The sequence below is a fragment of the Carcharhinus amblyrhynchos genome, chromosome 7 (genome assembly GCF_965287045.1).
Source record: "Carcharhinus amblyrhynchos chromosome 7, sCarAmb.v2.hapA, whole genome shotgun sequence".
NCBI lineage: Eukaryota > Metazoa > Chordata > Chondrichthyes > Carcharhiniformes > Carcharhinidae > Carcharhinus > Carcharhinus amblyrhynchos.
Window position 1 is genome coordinate 4,110,568 of NC_137330.1, and position 22,739 is coordinate 4,133,306.

General features: G+C 48.5%; 1 protein-coding gene across 1 annotated transcript; it reads right to left on the reverse strand.

The window, feature by feature from the left end:
* Positions 1-23: 23 nt before the first annotated feature.
* leng8 (leukocyte receptor cluster (LRC) member 8) lies at positions 24-21,258 on the reverse strand. The gene is made up of 16 exons (XM_080191821.1): positions 21,155-21,258; positions 18,151-18,340; positions 17,523-17,673; positions 17,286-17,402; positions 15,413-15,514; positions 12,946-13,180; positions 12,671-12,806; positions 10,647-10,832; positions 10,164-10,472; positions 9,711-9,857; positions 8,623-8,920; positions 7,898-7,999; positions 5,795-5,863; positions 5,337-5,466; positions 5,046-5,253; positions 24-1,658 (listed from the first exon to the last, which is right to left on the reverse strand). The coding sequence occupies exons 2-16, from the start codon at positions 18,231-18,233 to the stop codon at positions 1,496-1,498; spliced, it is 2,436 nt and encodes an 811-aa protein (XP_080047947.1). The 5' UTR covers positions 18,234-18,340; positions 21,155-21,258; the 3' UTR covers positions 24-1,495.
* Between the last annotated feature and the right edge of the window lie 1,481 nt (positions 21,259-22,739).

Below are 22,739 nucleotides of genomic sequence, written 5' to 3' on the forward strand. Positions count from 1 at the left end.
GATTTCACTGGGGTGGGGTGGGGTGGGGTGGGGGGGTAGGACAGTAGGAGGGAAAGGGCAGACAGGGGTTGGGTCTCAAAGGGGTGTAATAACGAAGACTGTCAGCAGACTCCCGGCGTCTGAGACCGAATCCTGCGGCGGGTGGTACTACCTGAAAAGAAAAGACGGCTGCTCGAACATGGGTACACTCCCCTCACCCCTCCCAGCCGCCAGGAAAGGCTGAATAGCAGAGCAACGTGACATGGGGGCAGCGGAGGGGGAAGCAGTGCACACCTCCTGTTGCTCCCTTCGACCCATTTCTTATCTTCCATGCACGGCTCAGCTCCCTCTCAATTTCAACAAAGACAACTAACTCCAGTCCCTCTCTTCCTCATCCTTGTTCACTGCAAACCACTGACACTGTGTTAAGGAGAAAAACCCAGAAGATTGATCGGATTCTCTCGGATTCAACGATGAGATACAGTCCTGTCACTCCAGACTCTGGCTGCAGCTAACTTCGCCAGACTCCTGGCCTCTTTGCTTGCTGCTGAGTGACGGTCAGTCGGTCTGCCTTTGTGCGTGCTTTTTTTTGGTTCAACGCTCTCAATTGGTTTTGGTTTTTATTTGCATGCCGTTCCATCGCTCCCTCAAGCTGGCCGGAGAGTGGGAACGAGAGAGGGATTGGGGGGGAGAGAGAGAGAAAAAAACTGAAACATCGTTAGCGTCTCATTTAGACAAGATACAAAAATATACACACATGAAAACTTTACAAATTTAGACTTGATTGCATTAAAAAAAGGGGAAGGGTAAGGATTGGGTTGTGGGGGTTGGGTGGCAGGTTGGGGTGGTGGGAGAGAGAGTGAAAGGGAAGGAGTTAGGAAGGGGAGAAAAAACACAGTTTGTCATTCCAGTAAGTCTGGATGTCTAGGTCTGTACAGTTTCTTAAAGTTAAAGCAAAAATCCTTAAATACACATCTTTTATCTCTATATAAATATACACATATTATATACACAGACACAAAAGAAATCAACTTCGTTAACCATTTACATTCACGAGTTTGGCAGCAATATATCGAGACGTGATGAATGCCCAGACGCAGAAATCCCAGAGCAATTTTTCCAGAAGGTCCAGGAAGTTAAGGGAATTGTTGAAATATTTTTGGAAGGAGGGAGGGCAGGATAGGGCTTTAGGACGGGACTGCAGGGGCTGCCATGTCTCTCCATGGGAGATGCAAACCCTCAAAACGTTCTACAAACCAAAAGGGGAGGCACGATTCAGAGAAAGGTGTCATCCTTGCGCACCTCATGGGGTTGAAGAGGCTTTTTTTCAAGAAAAAATTAATTATAAAACACAAACACGTCCCTTATAACTGAACTGCTTAAAACAAAAATAAAACTAAATCTCGGGGAGAGACATCAGAACGGCGTTATCTTCTGCGTGAGAGGGACAGTTACATTGCCAAGCCCACACTCTCACCTGCCCTCCCCCCTCAATCGGACATAGGCTGGGGGAGGGTCAGAAATTCGGCAGCTGCAAGGCACTCTGCTTGCAGTCAATCTTGGTGCTATCAGATTTGAGGAAGGTGAGGGCTAGTGAGCCCAGGAACACTTGACACTCCTCCTCGCTATCGAAGGCCAGTTCGGACTGCACATAGGAGACAGGTAACGCTGGCCGGTAACTAGAGGGCAGGAGAGAGATCGAGAGAAAGAGGCGGGCAAAAAAAAAAGGTTAGCGAGAGACAACAGTAATACAGCAAGGACACTTCTACATAACCGACGTTTAAAAACTACAGGAGGGTATGTGGCAGAGGCGAGGTTTCAACGCATTGACCCCATCCCTCACATACACACAAACACATGCTCATGTACATATCTGCACATGCACACACTGATGCGCACACCCACATCCACAGGTGCACACATGCAAGTGTGTGCATGCACACGCATTCAAACGCGCGCAGGCTCACACATTCAAATGCACACGTGCATGCATTTATGTTTATGTGCACAAGCATACAAATTGACACACAGACACGTGTGCACACATTTATGTTCATACCCACATACACATTTATGTTCATGCGCACGCACACGTTCACGCTGGCGCACGCACACACATTCACGTTCGCGCGCGCACACATTCATGCGCGCACACATTCATGCGCGCACACATTCACGTTCGCGCACGCACACATTCACGTTCGCGCACGCACATATTGACGTGCACACATTCACGCGCACACACATTCAAGCATGCACTCACATTTATGTTCACGTGCGCGCACACACATTCATGCACATTCACATATGCGTGCAAAAACACACTTGCACACATACATGTATACCCAAACCCTTGCTCAGCTACACAATCACATATGTGGACATAAGCGCACACACAGACAGTCCACCCCCCCCACTCATTGCAGGACTCTGCTGACACTCTTAACGAGAATGTCAGCAGTTTAACTAGGGTCAGGAGGGGAGCGGGGACTGGGTAACTACATACACGGTTGGTACTTATTGCCCCACACCTAACATTGTAGACACACCAACCAACTCTTGAAATCCTCCGCTCTGTTGAAGACAGACACTGGCCACCACTTTCTCTGGTGCGGCATGAAGAGAGGAACGGGTCCCTTTATGCCCTTGCGTTTGAACGCGTGACAGGGTGATCAGGCACGTGGAATGCCCCGAGCACTCCCCTTACTGTAGCAGCACCTCGTTTGGTGTTCTGCAAACCTGACTCCCACCTCCAAGCTCGGTTCACCCACAAACTCGGGATGCCGCCAGGGTGGGGGATACAATGAAGAAGTGTTAAGCTGTCGAAGCTTTCACAGTTAGGTACTCATTGGGGAACTCGCTGGCTACAGGCCGGGTAATGGCCATACTCGACTGGGAGCACAGTGCCTGGTATTAGGTGTGATTCTGTTATTAGACAGCACTCACTGCACAATACCGAGTGTGCCTAATAAAGTAGCATCACATAGAGAACTAATTGAAGATGATCAGTTTGGGGTTCACTTTTGTTTGCTAGAAGCAACATACATTTGGACACAGGGACCAGCTTCTGCAAACAAAAGGAATCAACCCGGGCATTGTAGCTTTAATTATACTGCTTTATTTGTGGAGAGGAAATGGGGGACAGGCCTCAGGCAATTTAGCAACCCAATCAGCACTCGTTCCGCATGCACTGTAAACTGATCGCTTCTGTGTAATTTGTCCTGATGAGCGTCAGATGAAAAGCTTCGACAGCTTGACTTTTGGTTTCTCCAGCACACAGGCTGCGTCCCCTCAAACAACTGGATGGAAACTCAGGATACTTACCTGGGACAGATAGCACCAGGAGTACTGGTGAGAAGACTGTGGCCTGTCTTACCAGCCCAAAAGCCCAGCTATGGTTTAGAGTACACTCAGCCCTAACCCAAAGCAAACCGTTGCAAAGGCTTCCTCACTTGACACAGTGTCTCGCACCTCACCTGCCATCATCTCACGCTGCCCCCCTTCTCAAACGAGTGGAGCCTCTCTCTCTCTCCACAGGGCTGTATCTCCCCCCCCCCCTTCTCTCTCTCACCCCGGGCCGATTCCTTCTACCTCTCCCCTGGTGCCGGAAAGTCCTCTCTCTCTTTGCCAGGACTGTATCCTCCTCTCTCTCTCTGTCTCCCCTGGGGTTTGTATCCAACCACCCCCCCATACCTCCCCCGCTCTGGGCTGTATCCTCCTCTCTCTCTCTCCCTGGGGCCGTATCCTTCTCTCTCTCCTCCCCGGGTCATATCTTCCTCCATCTCCCCCCCCCACCCCATGTCCGTATCCTCCTCTCTCCCTGCCAGGTCCATATCCTTCTCTCTCTCCCTGCCAGGACTGTATCCCCCCCTCTCTCCCCCCAGGACCGGAAACTCCTCTCTTGCTCCCTGCCGGGACTGTATCCTCCCCTCTCCCTCCTGGGGCCATATCCCCCTCTCTCTCCCCCAGGACCATATTCTCCTCTCTCCCCCCAGGCCCATATCCGCCACTCTCCCCAAGGGCCGTATCCTCCTCTTTCTCTCTCCCGGGGCTGTACACTCCCCTCTCTTCCCTGGGGCTGTACCCTCCTCTCTTTCCCCTGGGGACGTTTCCTTCTCTCCCCAGGTGCCGAAACTCCTCCTCTGTCTCTCCCTGCCAGGACTATATCCTCCCCTCTCTTCCCTGGGCCTGTATCCCCCCATTTCTGTCCTAGGACCATATCCTCCTCTCTTTCCCCCCGGGGCCGTATCATCCTCTCTCTCCCTGACAGTACTGTATCCTCTCCTCTCTTCCCTGGGCCTGTATCTCCCCCTCTCTCTCTCCCACCTAGGGCCGTATCATTCTCTGTCTTCCCCTGGGTCCATATTCTCCTCTCTCCGTCCCAGGTCTGTATCCTCCTCTGTCTCTCCCCTGGGCCATATCTTTCTCTCTCTCTCTCTCTCCAGGGGCCATATCCTCCTGTCTCTTCCCCCAGTGCCATTTCCTCTCTCCCCCTCAGGACTGTATCTTCCTCCCTTTCTCCTCCACGGCTGTATCCTCCTTTCCTTCTCCCTAATCTCAGCAGGTTCTCCTTGGGCTCCCTCCAGCAACCTCCATCTGCCCTCCAACACAGGCTCCTATCTCCCCCGGGTTCCTTCACCTGAGCCGTGCTCCAACACCAGTCATCCCTCCCTCATCAGCTTTCCGCCAGCCCTACGCAACCAGGGTTCTTCCCTCCTCCCACCCCCCTGGCTTCACTGCTCCCTCCCAGCCCTCCTACCCTCAGACACCGTCATGAGGTTTCTCCTCTGCCACCATTCCCTTTTCTCCGTGGGTTCTCTTCTCCTCAGCCCCCACTCCTCCAGGGCTCTCTCTCCCCGCCACCCCCTCCTGTCCCCACCTGGGTCTCTCTGACTTAGTCCACCACCCTCCGCACCCCACCCCGGTTCTCTCTCTCTTTCTCTGGCTTGCTCCCCCCTTCCCCCAGGGCCCAGGGTTCCTTCTTTCAAGCTCGCTCCCACCCCCACAGGCTCTCTCTCTCTCTGGCTCGCTCTCCTCCCTCTGTCCGTCTCCCCAGAGTGACGTACGTTTTTAGCATGGCTTTGAGAGCCTGCTTCCTCTCGCGGTCCACAAACTTGTCCATGAGGTGGGCTGACATGCGGGGGGCAGCCTTGTAGAGCTGGAAGAAGCGGTGATAGTTACAGAGGGCCCAGGCCGCCCGCAGTGCCAGGGCATGAGCCACACACGGCTCCGACTTCAACTCCCGGGTCAGGAAGGCCAGCTCGGTGGTGATGTCTGTCGGGTGGAATAGAGACACAGAGTGAGAGAGATCCGGGGAAAACGGGTAACAGATTGAGGATTCAAGAGGGTCAGCATACCTCCAGAATTCTGCGTGAAGATGTAGTAAAGGATTCTGTACGCAGTGAATTCTCCTACATTCCCCGGCAGGCTCTCTGCATACAGCGACTTCAGCTGTGTCTGACACTGGTTAAATTCCTCATGATCGCCCTGCATCGAAGAGAAACGCTCATCACGAGGTTCGGGTATTCAGTATAGAGATAGAATTGCCCTCTGACCACCCCAATCCCCCAGTCAACTTTAACTTGCTTGGATTGCTTTTTGGCCCGTCCAGTCACCTTTAACCTCCTCACTGACTGCTCTGTGACCCCATCACCTTTAACCTCTTCACAGATTACTATCTGAAATGGCCATCACCCTTAACCTTCTTGGACTGCTTTTTGCCCCCTCCAGTCACTTTTAACCTCCTCACAGGCTGCTCTCTAACCCCTTTCCTCACTCTGTGCCTCACCCCCCATCCCCCGGGTCCAGTTCCTACCTTCTCCAGTGCTATCCGTGCGTGAGTCTCGTACACTTCAACTGTGAACTCAGTCCGCACCCCTTGAACCTAGGTGGAACGGAGAAAGATCATGAAATGAAGGTGTTACAGAAGTTATATTAATATATCCCGCTTCACAGACTTGGGGCATGGGGTGGGGGGAAGACATTATAAAAATAACCGGATATCAGGCAACAGAATGAGATATTGAGGTACTCCAAAGGAGGGAAGTGAGGGAGAGAGGTGGAGAGATTTAGGGAGGGAATTGTAGAGCTTAGCGCATGGTTCTGCTCTCTGCAAGAGATCGGATAAGGTCACAAAGGCTGTGATAGTAAGCAGACAGGAAGTAACTTTACTCCACGGTGAAGGAATTAATGACTGGGGGCGGGGGGGGGAGCGTGGATAGATATAAGGGAAGGGGCAGTGAGGGAAAACCAGAAGTGGTAGGAGGCTGGAACTCACTGCCTGAAAAGGCGGTGGGAGCAGAGAACTTCCTAACATTTAAGAAGTTTTTAGCTGTATGCTTGCGATGCCAAGGCGTACAAGGCTATGGGCCAAGTGCTGGAAAATGGGATTAGAAAAGTAAGATGATTTGTCTTTGATCGAAAGAGGAGTGATGGACTGAAAGATCTTTTCCTGTGCTGTAGACCTTTATAGAATCTATAGGCCTCCCATTCTTCATGCTCTTTAGGGTAATGACTGGGTTCAGCCTGAAATCACTCACTGGGAAAACACTGGAATATATTATTACGGAAATCTTACCAACTCACTGGGAATGTCACAAGTTACAAGAATGATCCCTGGAACAAAGAGCTTATCATATGAGGAATGGTTGAGGACTCTGGGTCTGTACTCAGTGGAGTTTAGAAGGATGAAGGGGGATCTTATTGAAACTGATAAGACACTGCGAGGCTTGTTTAGAGGAAGAGGGAGCAGAGGATGTTTCCGCCACTAGGAAAAACTAGAACCAGAAGGCACAACCTCAGGCTAAAAGGACGTCCTTTAACACAGAGATGAGGGGGAATTTCTTCAGCCAGAGAGTGGTGAATCTTTGGGAATCTTTACCGTAGAAAGTTGTGGAGGCCAGGTCATTGGGTGTCTTTAAGACAGAGACAGATAGGTTCTTGATTCATAAGGGGATCAGGGGTTATGGGGAAAAGATAGGAGAATGGGGATGAGAATAATATCAGCCATGATTGAATGGCGGAGCAGGCTTGATGGGCCGAGTGGCCTAATTCTGCTCCCATGTCTTAAGATCTTATAATGTTGCAGTATGGCCAGACAGGATCAGTGTGGATTTAGTAAAAGCAAGGTCCAATTTGATGTATTTATTAAAGTTTTGTTTTGAAACTGTGACTAGCAGGGTAGATAAGGGCAAACCAGGCAGTTGATAATAATCTTGGATTTGCAAAAGATTTGGGATAAAGTGGCACACAATCAGCAAAGTAAGGAACATGGAGTTGGTAAGGGCTCATGGAGTTTGGAGTGGGATATGTTGGCCTGGAGGATTCACCAGTGGGCAGAATGCAGAGAGGGAGAGCACAAACAGGACCTCCTCAGGGTTCCCGACTGGGACTAGTGGTGTGGGACGAGGTTCAGTGCTGAGATCTTGGCTATTTACAATCTTAAGCACATTATTAATGATACTGCAGCTTATCCCAGGGGATGGCGGGACTATTTTACGGAGAGAGACTGGGGCAAACTGGACCTTTTGCTTTCCAGACTTTTGAAGAATGAGAGGTGATCTCATTGAAACTTCAAAATTCATTCAAGGAATAGCAAGGGAAGATACGAGTAAGATGTTCCCCTTGGTTGGATAGTCTGCAACCAGGGGACACATTCGGATAGGAGGAGAAATGTCTTTACTCAGAGGGTAGTGTATCTTTGGAACTCTCTATCCTAGAGGGCGGTGGAAGCTCAGTCACTGAGTGGGTTTAAAGCAGAGATTGATAAGATTTCTAAATCCCAATGACATCAAGGAAATGGGGAGGCATTGAAGGGGTTATCAGCAATGGTCACACTGAATGGTGCAGCAGGCTCGAGGGGCTGAACGACCTGCTCCTCTTAGACAGGAATCCCGCTCGGATGCACTCAGTGACTCACCGTCAAGTCCTGCCGTATCGACTTCAGCTGTTCACAGGCAAAGGCATAATCTTGGTTCGTGGTCCAGTGAGTTTTCACCATGGCCAGAGACTTCCTGAGAACCTAGGGCAGAAAAGCAGGAGAGGGCAAGTTAACAAATATCCCCCTCATCAGGCAATCAGGGAGGCAGGGAAAGACACCAGAAAGGAGGGAGTTAGGGCAGGGGACGGAGCTTTGCAAAGGCATTAGCTGCAGGCAATGGGCAGAGGAGACAAGGTGTCAGCACAGGATAGCAAGGATAGACAGTGGAACCAGTCAGGGAATGAGATTAAACAGACAGGCTGGGGGGTGGAGGGGGAGGCGGAAGGGAGAAGGGGTGGGGGGGAAGAGAGGAGGGTAGAGGGGGTGGGGAGAGAGGGGGACGGAGGGGAGGAAAGGGGGACAGAGGGGAGTCAGAGGAGAAGAGCAGGCGGAGGGGAGGAGGGGGACATTTACGAGCCACATTTAAGCCTCAAGTAAACCACTCTCAAACTCACTAGCAAAGTCTCTTATATTATGATCACTCTTCCCCAAAGGTTCCTTTATGTGACAATGTGCGCAATCTGTACTTGGACACTGAATGAGGAAAGAAATGAGAGCCAGAGACCTGTGCCCGAGGGAGGGGGGGGTGCTCAGGGGGAGGGGAGGGGAGAAAAAGCACAGGGTCCTCCCACACCACCACGAGCACACAGGTGTGTAGCACTCACTGAAACCGGCCGGACGGTGGAAGGATCCGGGGCGCAGGTGAGCCGCAGGTAGTGTTTGGTGATCTCCTGGCTGGTGCCCACGATCTTGATGTGGTCCCAGTCAAGGGGCTCGGTGCCACTGTCAAAGCTGTTGATCTGCAGGACCAGGGGCTCACACCGTAGCCTCTTGGGCTGCCCGTGCTGGAAGCGGGCTGCCCGCCGCTGCTTCTTGAACTCCTTGTCAGGGTCCTCGAACACCAGCTGGCTGTGCCGCTTCATCCGACGCCCCTTCTTGCTGACGGCCTGCATGTCAAAGTCCCTGTGGGAGAAACAACAGGGGTGGGGAGTGGTTAGAGACACATACACTTGGGCAGGGAACTGCAAAATACAAACTACTTTGCCAATTTTGGAACAGCCAACACTGTAATAAAAAATGTAACAGCCAATCTGTGCACAGCAGGATCCCACATGCAATGCAATAATCACAAGATCATCACCTTTCCATTTAATTGTCGAGGGTTGACAGGATAGTTATGGAGCCCAGGGCACCAGGCAGTTCTCTTTCCCCCTACTTCACTCTTCTTCAGGGAACAACCACAAGATCATCTTATATCCCCAGGTTAACATCTTAAGACAACACACTTAGCGGTGCAGCACTCCCTCAGTACTGGCACTGGGGGCGAGTGTCAGTCTGGATTATAATACATACCCCTCTCCCTCCGACCGTGCAGGGAGGTGTGGAGAGGGGAGAGAGACAGAGAGTCTGGATGATGAGATTTCAGTCTCTGGAACACAGCTCATACACGTAATAGAAACAGAAGAGAGAGTGCCGAAAACAGGATAAGGTTGAAACCTGAAGCAACTCCTGCGTTTAGAGGTTCATTCTCCTGACTGCATCAGCACTCAACACGGTGATACAGCTCCCAAGGACACAGCCAGACTCGAAGCAATGCTCATACATGCCAGTGAAAAACAGTGAACGTACAGCATCAACTCTTCAGGCAGAGTAACCCAAAGCATCTACGCACTATCCCAGTTTCCCACCCGCTCGATTAGTCTGGGATAGGGCAGTGGCTGACTGCTCTCCACTCTCTGGTGCTGCTCCTTACCGTCTGTTCCTCTGCATCCGCCCCCGGCCTCGCCCCCGGTCCATTCGTCCACGACCTCGCCCCTTCTGCAAAGGCTTCCTGTATCCGGAACGAGTCTCACTGCCTGAATATGAGCTACTCTCGCTCCCAGAGCTTGAGCCACTGTCACTGTCACAGAGATTAAACAGTCAATACCGACAGAAACATGGAGCAGAAAGACACAGCAACTGCAGATGTGGGGATAAGGGGAGCATTGGGGAACAAGGGGAGAGCTGCGGGATGGTGCAAGGGGAGAACCAGGGAGGGAGCGAGGGGGAAGTCTGGGAAGGGGGAGACAAGGGACGGGTCGGAGGACAAAAAGATGAAGAGAGTTGGAGAGTGGAGGGGAGATTCAGAGGGCAAAGAGGTGAGTCAGATGGCACAGAGAGTTGAGAACTGGCAGGGGAATGATGGCAGAGTCTCTCTGAGCCTTACCTGCGGTGATGACGTCTGTGCGGAGACCTGGAAGAGGAGCGGGATCGGCTGGCTGACCGGGATCGGGAGCCTGCACTGGACGAGGAGCTGGACTCCTCCCGCGTGAAGACATTGCGGTACCCAAACCTGGAGGGCTGCCCACTCCCCCGTGCCCGCTGGGATGAGGCACCACTGCGGTGGTTCGAGCTGGTGGGCATGGTGCCTCTTTGTGAAGGACTGGATGTCAGGCCCCCTCGATGGGACTGGACGGTTGGCAGCTCCCACCGATTCTTTTTCTGAGGCGTGGTCTTTGTGTCGTCCTTGTTGAGGCTGCAGAGAAACAGGGAGAATTAATGAAGGGGAGCAGTCAAAAAATCTCCATCATCAGTTATCTTCGAATCAGATAACACAGCAGACCATTCAGCCCCTCGAGCCTATTACACAGGAACAGGGGGAACACCCCATGTAGTTGAGCCTGTTACAGATACAGTGACAGATACATACTCAGGTAGAGGCTCGTTGCTCCAATCTATCGTGTAAGCTGAACCGTCCTGTAGCCGAGCCTGTAGGACATCCTTGAGCAGCTTCTCGGTCCGGTCCTTGTCCATCTCCGTCTCACAGGCTGTGAAACATCGCTGTACGTACTCCTTCATTGCCTGGGGCCAATCATCGGGCTTGGTGGGAGAGCCGCTGTCAAACCAATCGCAAGAGGTTGTCAGCAATCATAGACAGCAATGGGAAGGAGCTAGAGCAGGCCTTTCAGCCACTCTCGGCTGTTCCATCAGCCAGTGAGACCATGACTTATCTCATCAACTCCACTTTCCTGCGTGTTCCCCACTGCATTACCCTCTAATTCAGCCTTGAATATATTTAATGAGCCGCAGCTTCCACTGCTCTTTGAGGGAGAGAATTCCAAACTGACCACCCTTTGAGGGAAGAAATTCCTCCTCATCTCTATCTTCAATGGGAGACCCCCTCCTCATTCTGAAATGGTGTGCCCCCACCCCTGCGTTCTAGATCCTCTCCTCTTCTTAATCCCTGCAACCTAATTTTACGTTCTATGAAGAAAATTAGAGTGAACAAAAAGATTACAGCAGAGGAATAGGCCCTTCAGCCCTTCAAACTGGCACCGACCATGCTGCCCGTCTGCATTAAAACCCCTTACCCTTCCAGGGACCATATCCCTCCATTCCCATCCTATTCATGCACTTGTCCAGATGCCCTTTAAACGTCACTATCGTATCTGCTTCCATTACCTCCCCGGCAGCAAGTTGCAGACACCTGTCACCCTCTGTATAAAAAAACTTGCCTCGTACATCTCCTTTAAACCTTGCTCTTCACACCTTAAACCTGTGCTCCATACTAATTGACTCTTCCACCCTGGGAAAAAGCTTCTTACTATCCACTCTGTCCATGTCCCTCATAATCTTGTAGACTTCTATCCAGTCGCCCCTCAACCTCCGCGTGTTTTTTTAATACAATAGCATTGATGTATTGTCATGTATAAGGAAACAAGCCTGAATGGTTGAGTATGGGTGCAATGAGTTTAATCGAATTGAAGACCAGTCAAAACACCAATAGAGGTGTGAAGGCTCATGATTTGAAATTGCAATGAACAGAGGCAAGATGGAGAGCAAAGAAAGCAGCATGAATGGGAGGTGACTTGAAGTTAACTATTGTATTGTCAAATATATACAATTGGGAGATCATAAATGGATGAGGCAAAATAGTAAGTTTATAAATATAACAGCTGTGAAGTACAAAAAAAATTGATCAATTATGGGAAGAGGAACTTCTGAAGGATTGTGGAAACAAGAGAGTGGAAAATCAAAGGACAACAAATGATTTAAAGTGAGACTGAAGATTGTGGTGTGGGATTGAGAGATCTTGGTCAAGATGGTGAAATGTTGAAACCAGACCTACGAACACCAGTTTGCTGCTTCTCTCAGACAGGATTCCGTGTAAGATTTCCCGAGAACCAACAGGGCATCGTCTAGTATATTAGTGGAATTTGCCATTGATTAAAATAATCTATGGGGACTGTTGCCATCAAGATGGGGTTTAGCTCCGAGTTTATTTAAGCTAAAAGCTTTTAGGAAATGTTTGTAAAGTACTGCTAACTGTGTAAAGGTTTCTTGTGTTTTAAATGTGAATTTCCTTTCTCCCTTAATAAACGCTTAATATATAAAATGATCACAATTGGTCTTAGTTACTTACCTTGACTTCAGAAATTTCATTGTACACAAATTGCAAAATTGTTATGGTGGCCGATTCATGTTTCCATTTGGGATTTGGGTACTTGGTGCTTCCAACCTGTGCCGGACACCCAGATCCCTCTGTACTGCAGAGTTCTGCAGTATTTCTCCATTTGAATACAGTTCCCTGATCTCCCTAAGGCCCTACGTGCTGCAGTAGCAGTGCCCTGCTTTCACACTCAACTCCCCTTGTAAGAGATGCAGTGGATGTGACACGGAGCTGAACCACACATGTGCGTGGGCCTGTCTTCGGACAGTGCCCCTCTCCCTTACCTGGCAGCTTGGTACCTCTCAGATTCGGGGAACTGTTGACTACCCTGTTCGGCCGCTGTGCCACTGAAGCCCTGGTTGCTGACCACATACGGTCGTTTCTGGATGTTGAACTTGACTCCTCCACTGCCCGGCGCCTCTGTAACCACAATAGAGAGAGCATCACCTCGGGGCATAACTGATGAAGACAGTCTGCTGGTCACGCCCCTCCACCCCAAAGATACCATGACATCAATCTGAGGGCAACGCCTGCCCTGCTCCCCCACACCACTGCTTACGTTTCATCCGCTGCCACAGCTGCTGCCCTTTCTTTCCTTTGCCCTCTGAATAGGTGCCCTGCTGCGAGTGGTGCTGCTGCTGTGTGGCGGCCTGTTGTTGTTGCTGCGGCTGCTGCTGCTGTTGGCTGGAGCTTGGCCCTCCCGCTGTGTGCTTCTGCACCTGCTGACTCTGCTGCCCGCCTGTCCCCTGCGAATTGGCATAGGGCAGCCCGTCTTCCAGGCCGGGTACTGGAGGCTGAGGTAAAGAGGGGAGAAAGAGGCAGGAGAAAATTTCAGTCTGGGGGCACCTCTTAAACAATGGTGTGTGCACGAGAGAGTGTGCCCACATGCGCGTGAAGGCATGGGCGTGAGCAAAAAGTGAGGCATGAGCTCCAACCTGTTCAGCACCTCCTGATCAGACAAACCACGACCTGGCAGTGAGGAGCTCGGAATTGCCTCCAGTGCAAGCATAAGATAGAATCTCTATGCAGAGTCTCAATCTACTGAGTCTGTCTCTGAAACTGCATCCCACCCAGGCCCTTCCCTCTGCCTTAACCTCGTGCCATTTAGCTTGGCTAATAAACCGAACCTGCACATCTTGAGCACTAAAGGGCAATTTAGTATGGCCAATCCATCTACCTCCTTATTCTTAGACAATGGGATGAAACCAGAGCACTTGGAGGAAACCCACACAGACACAGGGAGAACGTGCAAATTCCAAACAGTGACCCAAGGCTGGAATGGAACCCGAGTCGCTGGCGCCATGAGGCAGCAGCGCTAACCATTGTGCCATTCTCTTTAAGTGCAAAAACACAGTACACAGTACTCTGGGTACAGTATCACCAGTACCGTGTATGGTTATAGCAAGACATCCCTCCTTTCATACTCCATATCCACCCCATACCTTGCAATAAACCAACATTTGCCTGCCTCATCACTTGCTGCAGGTGCACGCTAACCTTCGGTGAGTCACATACAAGAATACCCAGATCCCTCTCCACTGCAGCATTCCACAATCTCTCTCTGTTTAAACAATGATCTGTTTTTCTTTTCTTGCTGTCAAAAGCAGACAAGTTGACATTTCCCCACATTACACGTCACCTGCCAATGTTCTTTTTTGCCCACTCACTTAACCTAGTTTGCAGACTGTGTCCCCTCCTCACAACATTTTCTTTCTCACCAAATCTGAATGGAGCATATTCCAGCTTTCCTCATCCAAGTCATCAATATTGACTGCAAATGCTGGAGACCCCAGCATGAGACCTGAGGCCGTTCGGGAAAATGACCCATTTATTCCAACTCCCCTTTTCCTGGTAGTTAGCCAATTCTCTATCCGTGCCCATATGAACAACTGAATGAGTGGACAAATGATTTGCACATCGAGTATAATTTGGATAAATGTGAGGTTATCCACTTTGGTGGCAAAAGCAGGAAGGTAGATTACGATCTGAATAATCATAAATTAGCAAAGGGGAATGTGTAATAAGACCTGGGTATCCCTGTACACCAGTTACTGAAGGTGAGCAAGCAGTAAAACAGGTAATGGTATGCTGATCTGCATAGTGAGAGGCTTTGACTACAGGAGCAGGAATGTCTGGCTGTAATTATACAGGACCTTGGTAAGGCCACACCTTGTCTGAGGAAGAATGTTCTTGCACTCGAGGCAGTGCAGAGAGGTTCATCAGATTGATTCCTGGGATGATGGGACTGAAGTACAAGGAGGAATCGAGTTGGTTAGGATTGTATTCGTTGGAGTTTGGCAGAATGAGGGGGGTGGGGAAAGATTTCATAGAAATCTACAAAATTCTAACAGGACTTGTCAGGATAGATGTACAAAGGATGGTCTCAATGGTGCGGTGCCCAAAACGAGTGATCACAGTCAGTCTGAGGATACAGGACAGATCATTTAGGACAGAGATGGAGCAGCCTGTAAAATTTCTTACCACAAACTGTAGTTAGGCAAAACATTGTGTGTTTTCAAATGGTGCTTGGGGCGAAGGGGATGAAAGAATATGGAGGGAAGGCGGAATCAGGCTATTGAGTTGGATGATCAGCCACGATCATAATGAATGGTGCAGCAGGCTTGAAGGGCCGAATGGCCCACTCCTGTTTTCTATATATCACTCCAAGACCATGACTCGTGCCTTGTGTGGCTGCCTTCTCTGGAAATCCAAATACACCACTTCCACAGGTTCCCTTTATCCAGCCTACTTGGAAGAAATCGAATACATTGGGCAAACAGGAATTCCCTTGCGCAAACCCACGCTCTGAGCCTGCCTGACTGCATTCTGATTTTCCGAATACCCTGTTAATTACTTTCTGAGAAATGGATGTTGGCATTTCCCCAGTGATGGTGTGACGCTGATTGATCTACAGGTTCCTGTTGAAGCGAGGTGTGGGAAAGGAAGTATGTGTGATGTATCCTGCAGTTGCTGGGAGGGAGTGGGGATGGAGGACTGGTTAGGGTGGTGCTGTGACTGAGACATACCTGCGTATGGTTACTGCCATGCGGCGACACTTGCTGGCCCTGCTGTGCTCCTGGGTAGGAACCCTGTACGTTATACTGACCCTGGTATCCTGAATACATGTTCTGCAATGACACAGGGGCGGGGAGCAGAGATCAAACAGGGATCACAGGTAAGACCAAGTGCTACTCAAAATCACTGAAACAAAAACACAAAGGATCGAGCAGATAATAGCCTGGTGGCAATGTGGCTGAACTCGCAATCCAGAGGCAAATGGTTCAAATCCCACCGTGGCAACTGGTGGTATTTGAATTCCATTAATAAACTGGGAATTGAAAACCTAGCCTCATTAATGGTGACCGTAAACTACCATCGCTTCTTCTGCAAACCTATGTGGTTCATTAGTATCTCCTTTAGGGAAGGAAATCTGCCGTCCTTACCCGGTCTGGCCTACATGTGACTCCAGAGCCACGTAGTTAACTCTTAGCTGCCTCTCTGAAGTGGCTGAGCGAGACACTCAATTCAAAGGCAGCTCGGGATGGGATAAAATACTGGCCTTGCCAGCGTCACCCACGTTCAATGGAGGAATAAAGACAGAAATTAAACCACTGGATCAACTCAGCATTCCGTGACATTCCTACAGTGCAGAGAAAGGCCATTCAGCCCACTGAGTCTGCATCGACAGAACATCCACCCAGGCCCATTTTTTTCTTTCCCTGCGCATTTACAATAACTAATCCACCTAATCCACAAATCTTTGGTCATTAAGGGGCAATTTAGCATGGCCAATTTCCCTAACCTGCACATCTTTGAACACTAAGGGGCAATTGAGTATTGCCAATCCATCTAACCAGCACATCTTTGGGCCATAGGAGGCAAGTGGACCACTCAGAAGAAACCCACGCAGACACAGGGAGGACTTACAAACTCCACACAGACAGTGACCCGAGATGGGAACTGAACCTGGGTCCCTGGTGCTGTGAGGAAGCAGTGCTAACCACCGTTCCACCTTGCCCATATTCTCATTTCAGATGTGTGACCAGTGTCTATGTCAGAGACACAGGTCTCTTTCAGAGTAAACCAGTACTAGCTGCAGAATGAACTGAGAGCAGTTGATACCCACTATAGCTCATGTTTCAGGGCTGGAATAAATGACTGTATCGCAATCAAACTGCTGTGAATTATCAGAGATCTTCTGCCAGATAATTTAGTAAATAGATTACCATCCATTCAACAATCAAAGCACACAAAGTCATAAGGGGAACTGATACTTTTTCTCTCTCTGTGCCTCCTTAGGGGCAGAGAGCAAGGATATTGGAACAAGGTCTTTCAGACCATCATGTGTGCACCAGCCTGATCTCATTTTCCATTCAGGGGATTAGAAATAAGCAAATCACACGAAGAGCAGGAGAAGTTTAGAATGGGCACCCAATCGATGTTAAGAGATCTTGAACGTTTGCAAAAAGGGAGACATGCTGTTGAAGCTTTTTGTCTTGCACTCATCAGGACAAACACAAGAATTCCAAATTGGAGAGATAACCCAGCTTACACTAAAGGAGAAAAGAGTGAGGATTGGATGGGATGTTGACTCTGAGTGGCTAAGACATTGCCATGGAGAAAGCAAGGGGAACTATTGGTTCTGGGATCATTCAAAAAAGGCGCAAAGCTTGATCATGTTCCTTTTGTTTGAAGCGGATGGGCCCTGGGTCGCTTCCAGAGTGCATAATTGAGCAATGATATCAACTTGAAATCTTGCTCAAAGCGGTCTTTCAGCTTGCCACCACCTCCCATTAGCTATAATGGTAGCATCCCACGCTGAGGCGTGAGGCGGAAAGTTTGAACGAAAACATGTGGGCAGCGATTGTAATGGGGAAAGCTGAACACACGGGTACTCACCATTTGGTAGGGGCTGTAATAGGGGTAGGAGTAATTGTAGTTGTACTGCTGGTACCACTGTTGATAATACTGCTGCATGGCTGCTGGATCTGAGTGCTGAGCCAGGTACTGAGGACTCTGTGACCAAACAGCAACAGAGGAAATCATTGTCAGACTGAAGATGGAGCGATGAAGGCAGACACTCGTATAACCACCATCCTCACAATCACCCCCACCCCGCATCCCATTGGCCATTACCTGTGCGGCCCCCTGTCCGCTTCCTGTCCCAGACTGTGCACTTGCTTTGTGGATGCTGGCCAGAGCCTGCCGGGCCTTCTCCCATTCTGGGTTTTCCTGCTTTCCGGAATTTTCCGCCGCTCCGCCGCTGGAACAACTGTACTGCTGAGCCCTAGGGAACAAGGAAAGGGGGAGCAAGAGAACAACAGAAAACAAACATAACAGCTCATTGCTCTGTGCACAATGTCAAAGAAAGATAAATGTCAAAACCATCCCGTTTTCCTGAATTTACATTTAACAGACAGGCAGATCCCTCCTGTATACAACACGCGAGACAGGGTAAAACTGCACTGATATAGCTAGCACCATCCTGTGCCTGGAGACTGAAAGAGTGTGTGTAAGTGGGGACAGAGTGTGTGTGCGGGTGTGGGGGAATAGGGACAACTCTTTCCTGTACGTGGGAACCGTGTGTGTGCACGTGTGTGGGGGGGAATAGGGACAACTCTCTCCTACTTGTGAAGACAGAGAAAATGTGTGTGGATAGGGACAGCTCCCCCCATGTGAGGAGACAGATAAAGTGTGTGTGGATAGGGACAGCTCTCTCCTGTACGTACCCCGTCCCCGCACCCTCCACTCTCCCCATTCTTACCATTGTGCTGCCTGCGTGGCCTGGTTTCCAATCCAGGTCTGGTTCTGGTTACTCTGCTGTTGCTGCTGCTGCAAGGCAGCCATATCTTCCGCAGCAGTCACTTCCAGCTGCCGGAGCCCCCCGACACCCTCCACCGTAGAATACGGACCCTCCACACTCCACCAGAGACACACTCCCTGCACTTGGCCGGCTGCAGAAGGAAGGACAGAAAACTGATAATGCTTCAGTATGCTGGGTCATGCATCTAATAGAACCGCTGACCTAACTATTTGACGCTTGTATACTGGAAGATATTATGGTTGAACAGTGACTTAAGTCGTATTCTGTATTTCTCTGTCCTAACATTATAACTCTTTTGCCCTCATACCGACAGTATAGAGGTTAAACAAATGGTCAACTCAGTACATAGGCATAGGTGCCTCAATAAACGCAAACCAAATGGGAAAGGGAACCAGAGCCGTGGAGACGGTGCAGAATAGATTGATAAAAATGGTTTCTGGGACAAGGAATGTTTGGAGAAGTTGGCACTCTCCACCTCGGCAGAGGGGAAGGTGCGACAGAGGTGTTGTAAATCATGAGGGGTCTAGGTGGAGAGGACAAGGAGATAAGGAGAAATTTGATTTGATTTGTTCTTATACAGTGAAAAGTATTGCTTCTTGCACATTGTACAAAGCATACCGTACACAGAGAAGGAAAGGAGCGATTGCAGAATGTAGCGTTACAGTCATGGCTAGGCTGCAGAGAAACATCAACTTAATGCAAGGTAGGCCCATCCAAAAGTCTGACAGCCGCAGGGAAGAAGCTGTTCTCGAGTTGGCTGATATGGGACCTCAGACTTCTGTATCTTTTTCCTGAAGGAAGAAGGTGGAAGAGAGAATGTCCAGGATGTGTGGGGTCCTTGATTATGCTGGTTGCTTTGCCGAGGCAGCAAGAAGTGTCGACAGACTCAAAGGACAGGAGGCTGGTTTGCACGATGGACTGCGCTATACCCACAACCCTTTGGAGTTTCTTGCGGTCTTGGGCAGGGCAGGAACCATAGCAAGCTGCGATACAACCAGAAAGAATATTTTCTATGGTGCATCTGTAAAAGTTGGGGAGAGTCGTAGCGGACACGCCAAATTTCCTTTGTCTCCTGAGAATGGAACTGTTCCCACAGATGGAAGGAACAAGAATGAGACAGCACAGGTCGAAGGGGGTTGGAAAGAGAAGGGAGGTGAATTGAGATGAGGAGTGCCTACCAACTGTAACACATGGCCCCAGAGAGTGGAAAACAGAGCTTTAATCAAAGCAATGGGTTGTTATCTGAAAAGAAAGAAGCTGCAGTTTTAAGTTGGGGGGGTGTGTGTGTGTGTGTGGTTGGGGGGGCGGAGAGAGAGAGAGAGAGAGAGAAAGTGAGAGGAGGAACAGCATTGGGCGGCCACAGTGCTAGCACTGACACCACTGGGCCAAATAGCCTCCTTTTGTGCTGCAAATATTCTGTGACACCAGCTCTTTTACACAAAGATTCACTTTGAGGAGCAAACCCAGATGTGGGACATGTTCCTCCCCTTTCCCCCACGTTATTCTCGCTCTCTCTCCCCTCCATGTTCACAGGACATCATAAAATTCTTACAATGCAGAAGGAGGCCATTCAGTCCATCAAGACCATAATCCCACTCAGGCCCTGTCCCTGTAACCCCATGTATTTACCCTGCTAATTCTCCCTGACAATAGGGTTAACTCAGCATGGCAAATTCACCTAACTCGCACATCTTTGGACTATGGGAAGGAACTGGGGCACCCGGAGGAAACCCACAGACATGGAGAGAACGTGCAAGCTCCACACAGACAGTAACCCAAGGCCAGATTTGAACCTGGGTCCCTGGTGCTCTGAGGCAGCAGTGCTAATCATGGTGCCACCATGCCGCATATACGTATACTATACATATATATATTTAGACATATTTCCTCTCTATTTTATTACATATCTATATTAAAACATACATTAATCATTCTTTTCTCACTAATGATATATATATACATTAAATTACTATATTACTTACTTCATAATGTACATTTATATCTCTATTATATGTTCAGATATCTAACAAATTTATAATATTAAATTTACTATGTTGCATTTACACGATATCCAGAATATATTATTCTTATTACGCTCTCGATGATATATCCAAGATTCTGATATTTATTTTATTCTGATAAATATTATATCTATGATATTACAGATTCTATCACAGTTATATTATATTTTTAATATATTATTGTACTCCATCTGGTATATTTGGATTAAAGTTACGTTATATCTAGATATTTTTAAATTATTTCTAAGATAATTAGAAATAATTTAAATGATATTTGCTTTATGAACTGTTATATTTGGATTATATTTACATTATATCTATAATATATCTATATTTAGATGATAGTTATCACAGACTATGATATATTGATATTATGTTCATTATTTCACTCAATTTCTCTCTGGGTTTTTCTTGTTTTATTTTCTCTACGATATATTTACATTTTATATGCTATATTTATCACAGACTGTATACATGACATTTATTACCCTGTTATATATTAAATATTATTTTACATTATTTGGTATATCTAGATGATACTTACATTATATCTATGACGTATCTGAATATATATATTTACTGCAGGCTCTATTATATATATTTATAACATTTGTTACTCGCTGGGTTTTGATGATTTTTTTCTCTAATATTTACATTATATTTTCAATGATATTTATCACAGCTTCACTGTTAGATTAAGATAATGATATTTAACGCTATTTGTTGCTCACTCTGTTATACTAGGATTATATTTATCACTGTCACTCGCTGGGTTTTGATTTTTATTCTCTATGATGTATCTACATTATATCTATTATTTTATATATCTATAATATTTAGTTCGGCCTCAATGATATATATCTATCACAGATTTACTCTTCTACCTGGGTTAGATTTTATATTTAATGATATTTGTTACTCACCTCTCGGTTTCTGGTTTTTTCTTCCTCTTCACAAAATGGCGGCTCCACTAACTGCCGCGTGGCTCCGCCCACCACATTCTGACCAGTCAGATACCACTTCCCATCCCCCTCCAACCAATCAGCGCCCCGTCCCTCCGCCATGACCAATCAGGGCCTTTGCCCTTCTGCCGTGACCAATCAGCGTCCTCGCCTCTCCACCGTAACCAATCAGCGCCTCAGCATTTCCACCAATCAATTGCCGCTCCTTCCTAGTCTAACCAATACGAATCCACTACTGCCTTCCCAGACCACTGATTGGCCACGCCCGTCCCTGGCGGCCAATTAAAATCCACTACCCCTCTTTCCGACCAATCAGAGTCCACATCCCTTCCTTTCTGACTGAAATCCTAGTTCCTCCTTCGACGACCAATCAGATCCCGCTGGCCCGCGGCCATTCACAATCCGTGCTATCTATCCCTCACGCTGTAATGATGTGGAGATGCCGGCGTTGGACTGGGGTAAACACAGTAAGAAGTTTCACAACACCAGGTTAAAGTCCAACAGGTTTATTTGGTAGCACAAGCTACTAGCTTTCGGGGCTCTGCCCCTTCATAGTCTGACCAATTACATGACGCTACCATCTCACTTGGCCATTCAGATTGTCCTGTCACTCACTGACGTTCCTGCCGTCTCCAATCGGATCACGTGCTGGGCTGCCAATGACATTCATCCGCCCCATTGCAGTTTCAGAACCTGCCCCTGTCTGCCATTGGTTGGATGTTCGACATTAACCAATCAACGCCCGTGTTCCCTTCACCATCATTGAGCATATTCCGTTCTATAGGTATGTCAAGAATAGAAGGTTGGTCAGGGCAAGATTAGGGCCAGTTACAGACAGTAGGGGGAAGTTGTGTGTGGAACCGGAAGAGATTGGAGAGGCATTGAACCATTATTTCTCTTCGGTGTTCACACAGGACGATATGAATGTAGCTGAGGAGGTCACTGGGGTGAAGGGGTGTAAAATAGAAAGTATTGTAGTTGATACAGAGGATGTGTTGGATATTCTAGAAGGGTTGAAAATAGATAAGTCCCCTGGTCCTGACGGGATTTACCCTAGGATTCTATGGGAGGCAAGAGAGGTGATTGCAGAGCCACTGGCTCTGATCTTCAGGTCGTCGTTGGTCTCTGGTATAGTACCGGATGATTGGAGGACAGCGAATGTTGTCCCATTGTTTAAGAAGGGGAGCAGAGACTTCCCTGGGAATTATAGACCAGTGAGTCTTACTTCTGTAGTGGGCAAGGTTTTAGAAAGAATTATTAGGGATAGGATTTATAGTTATTTGGAGAGGAATGAATTGATTAGAGATAGTCAGCATGGTTTTGTAGCGGGAAGGTCGTGCCTTACTAACCTTATTGAGTTCTTTGAGAAGGTGACCAAAGAGGTGGATAGGGGTAAGGCAGTAGATGTGGTATATATGGATTTTAGTAAAGCGTTTGATAAGGTTCACCATGGTATGCTTCTGCAGAAAATGCAGATGTATGGGATTGGTGGTAATTTAGGTACTTGGATCAGGAATTGGTTAGCAGATAGGAGACAGAGGGTGGT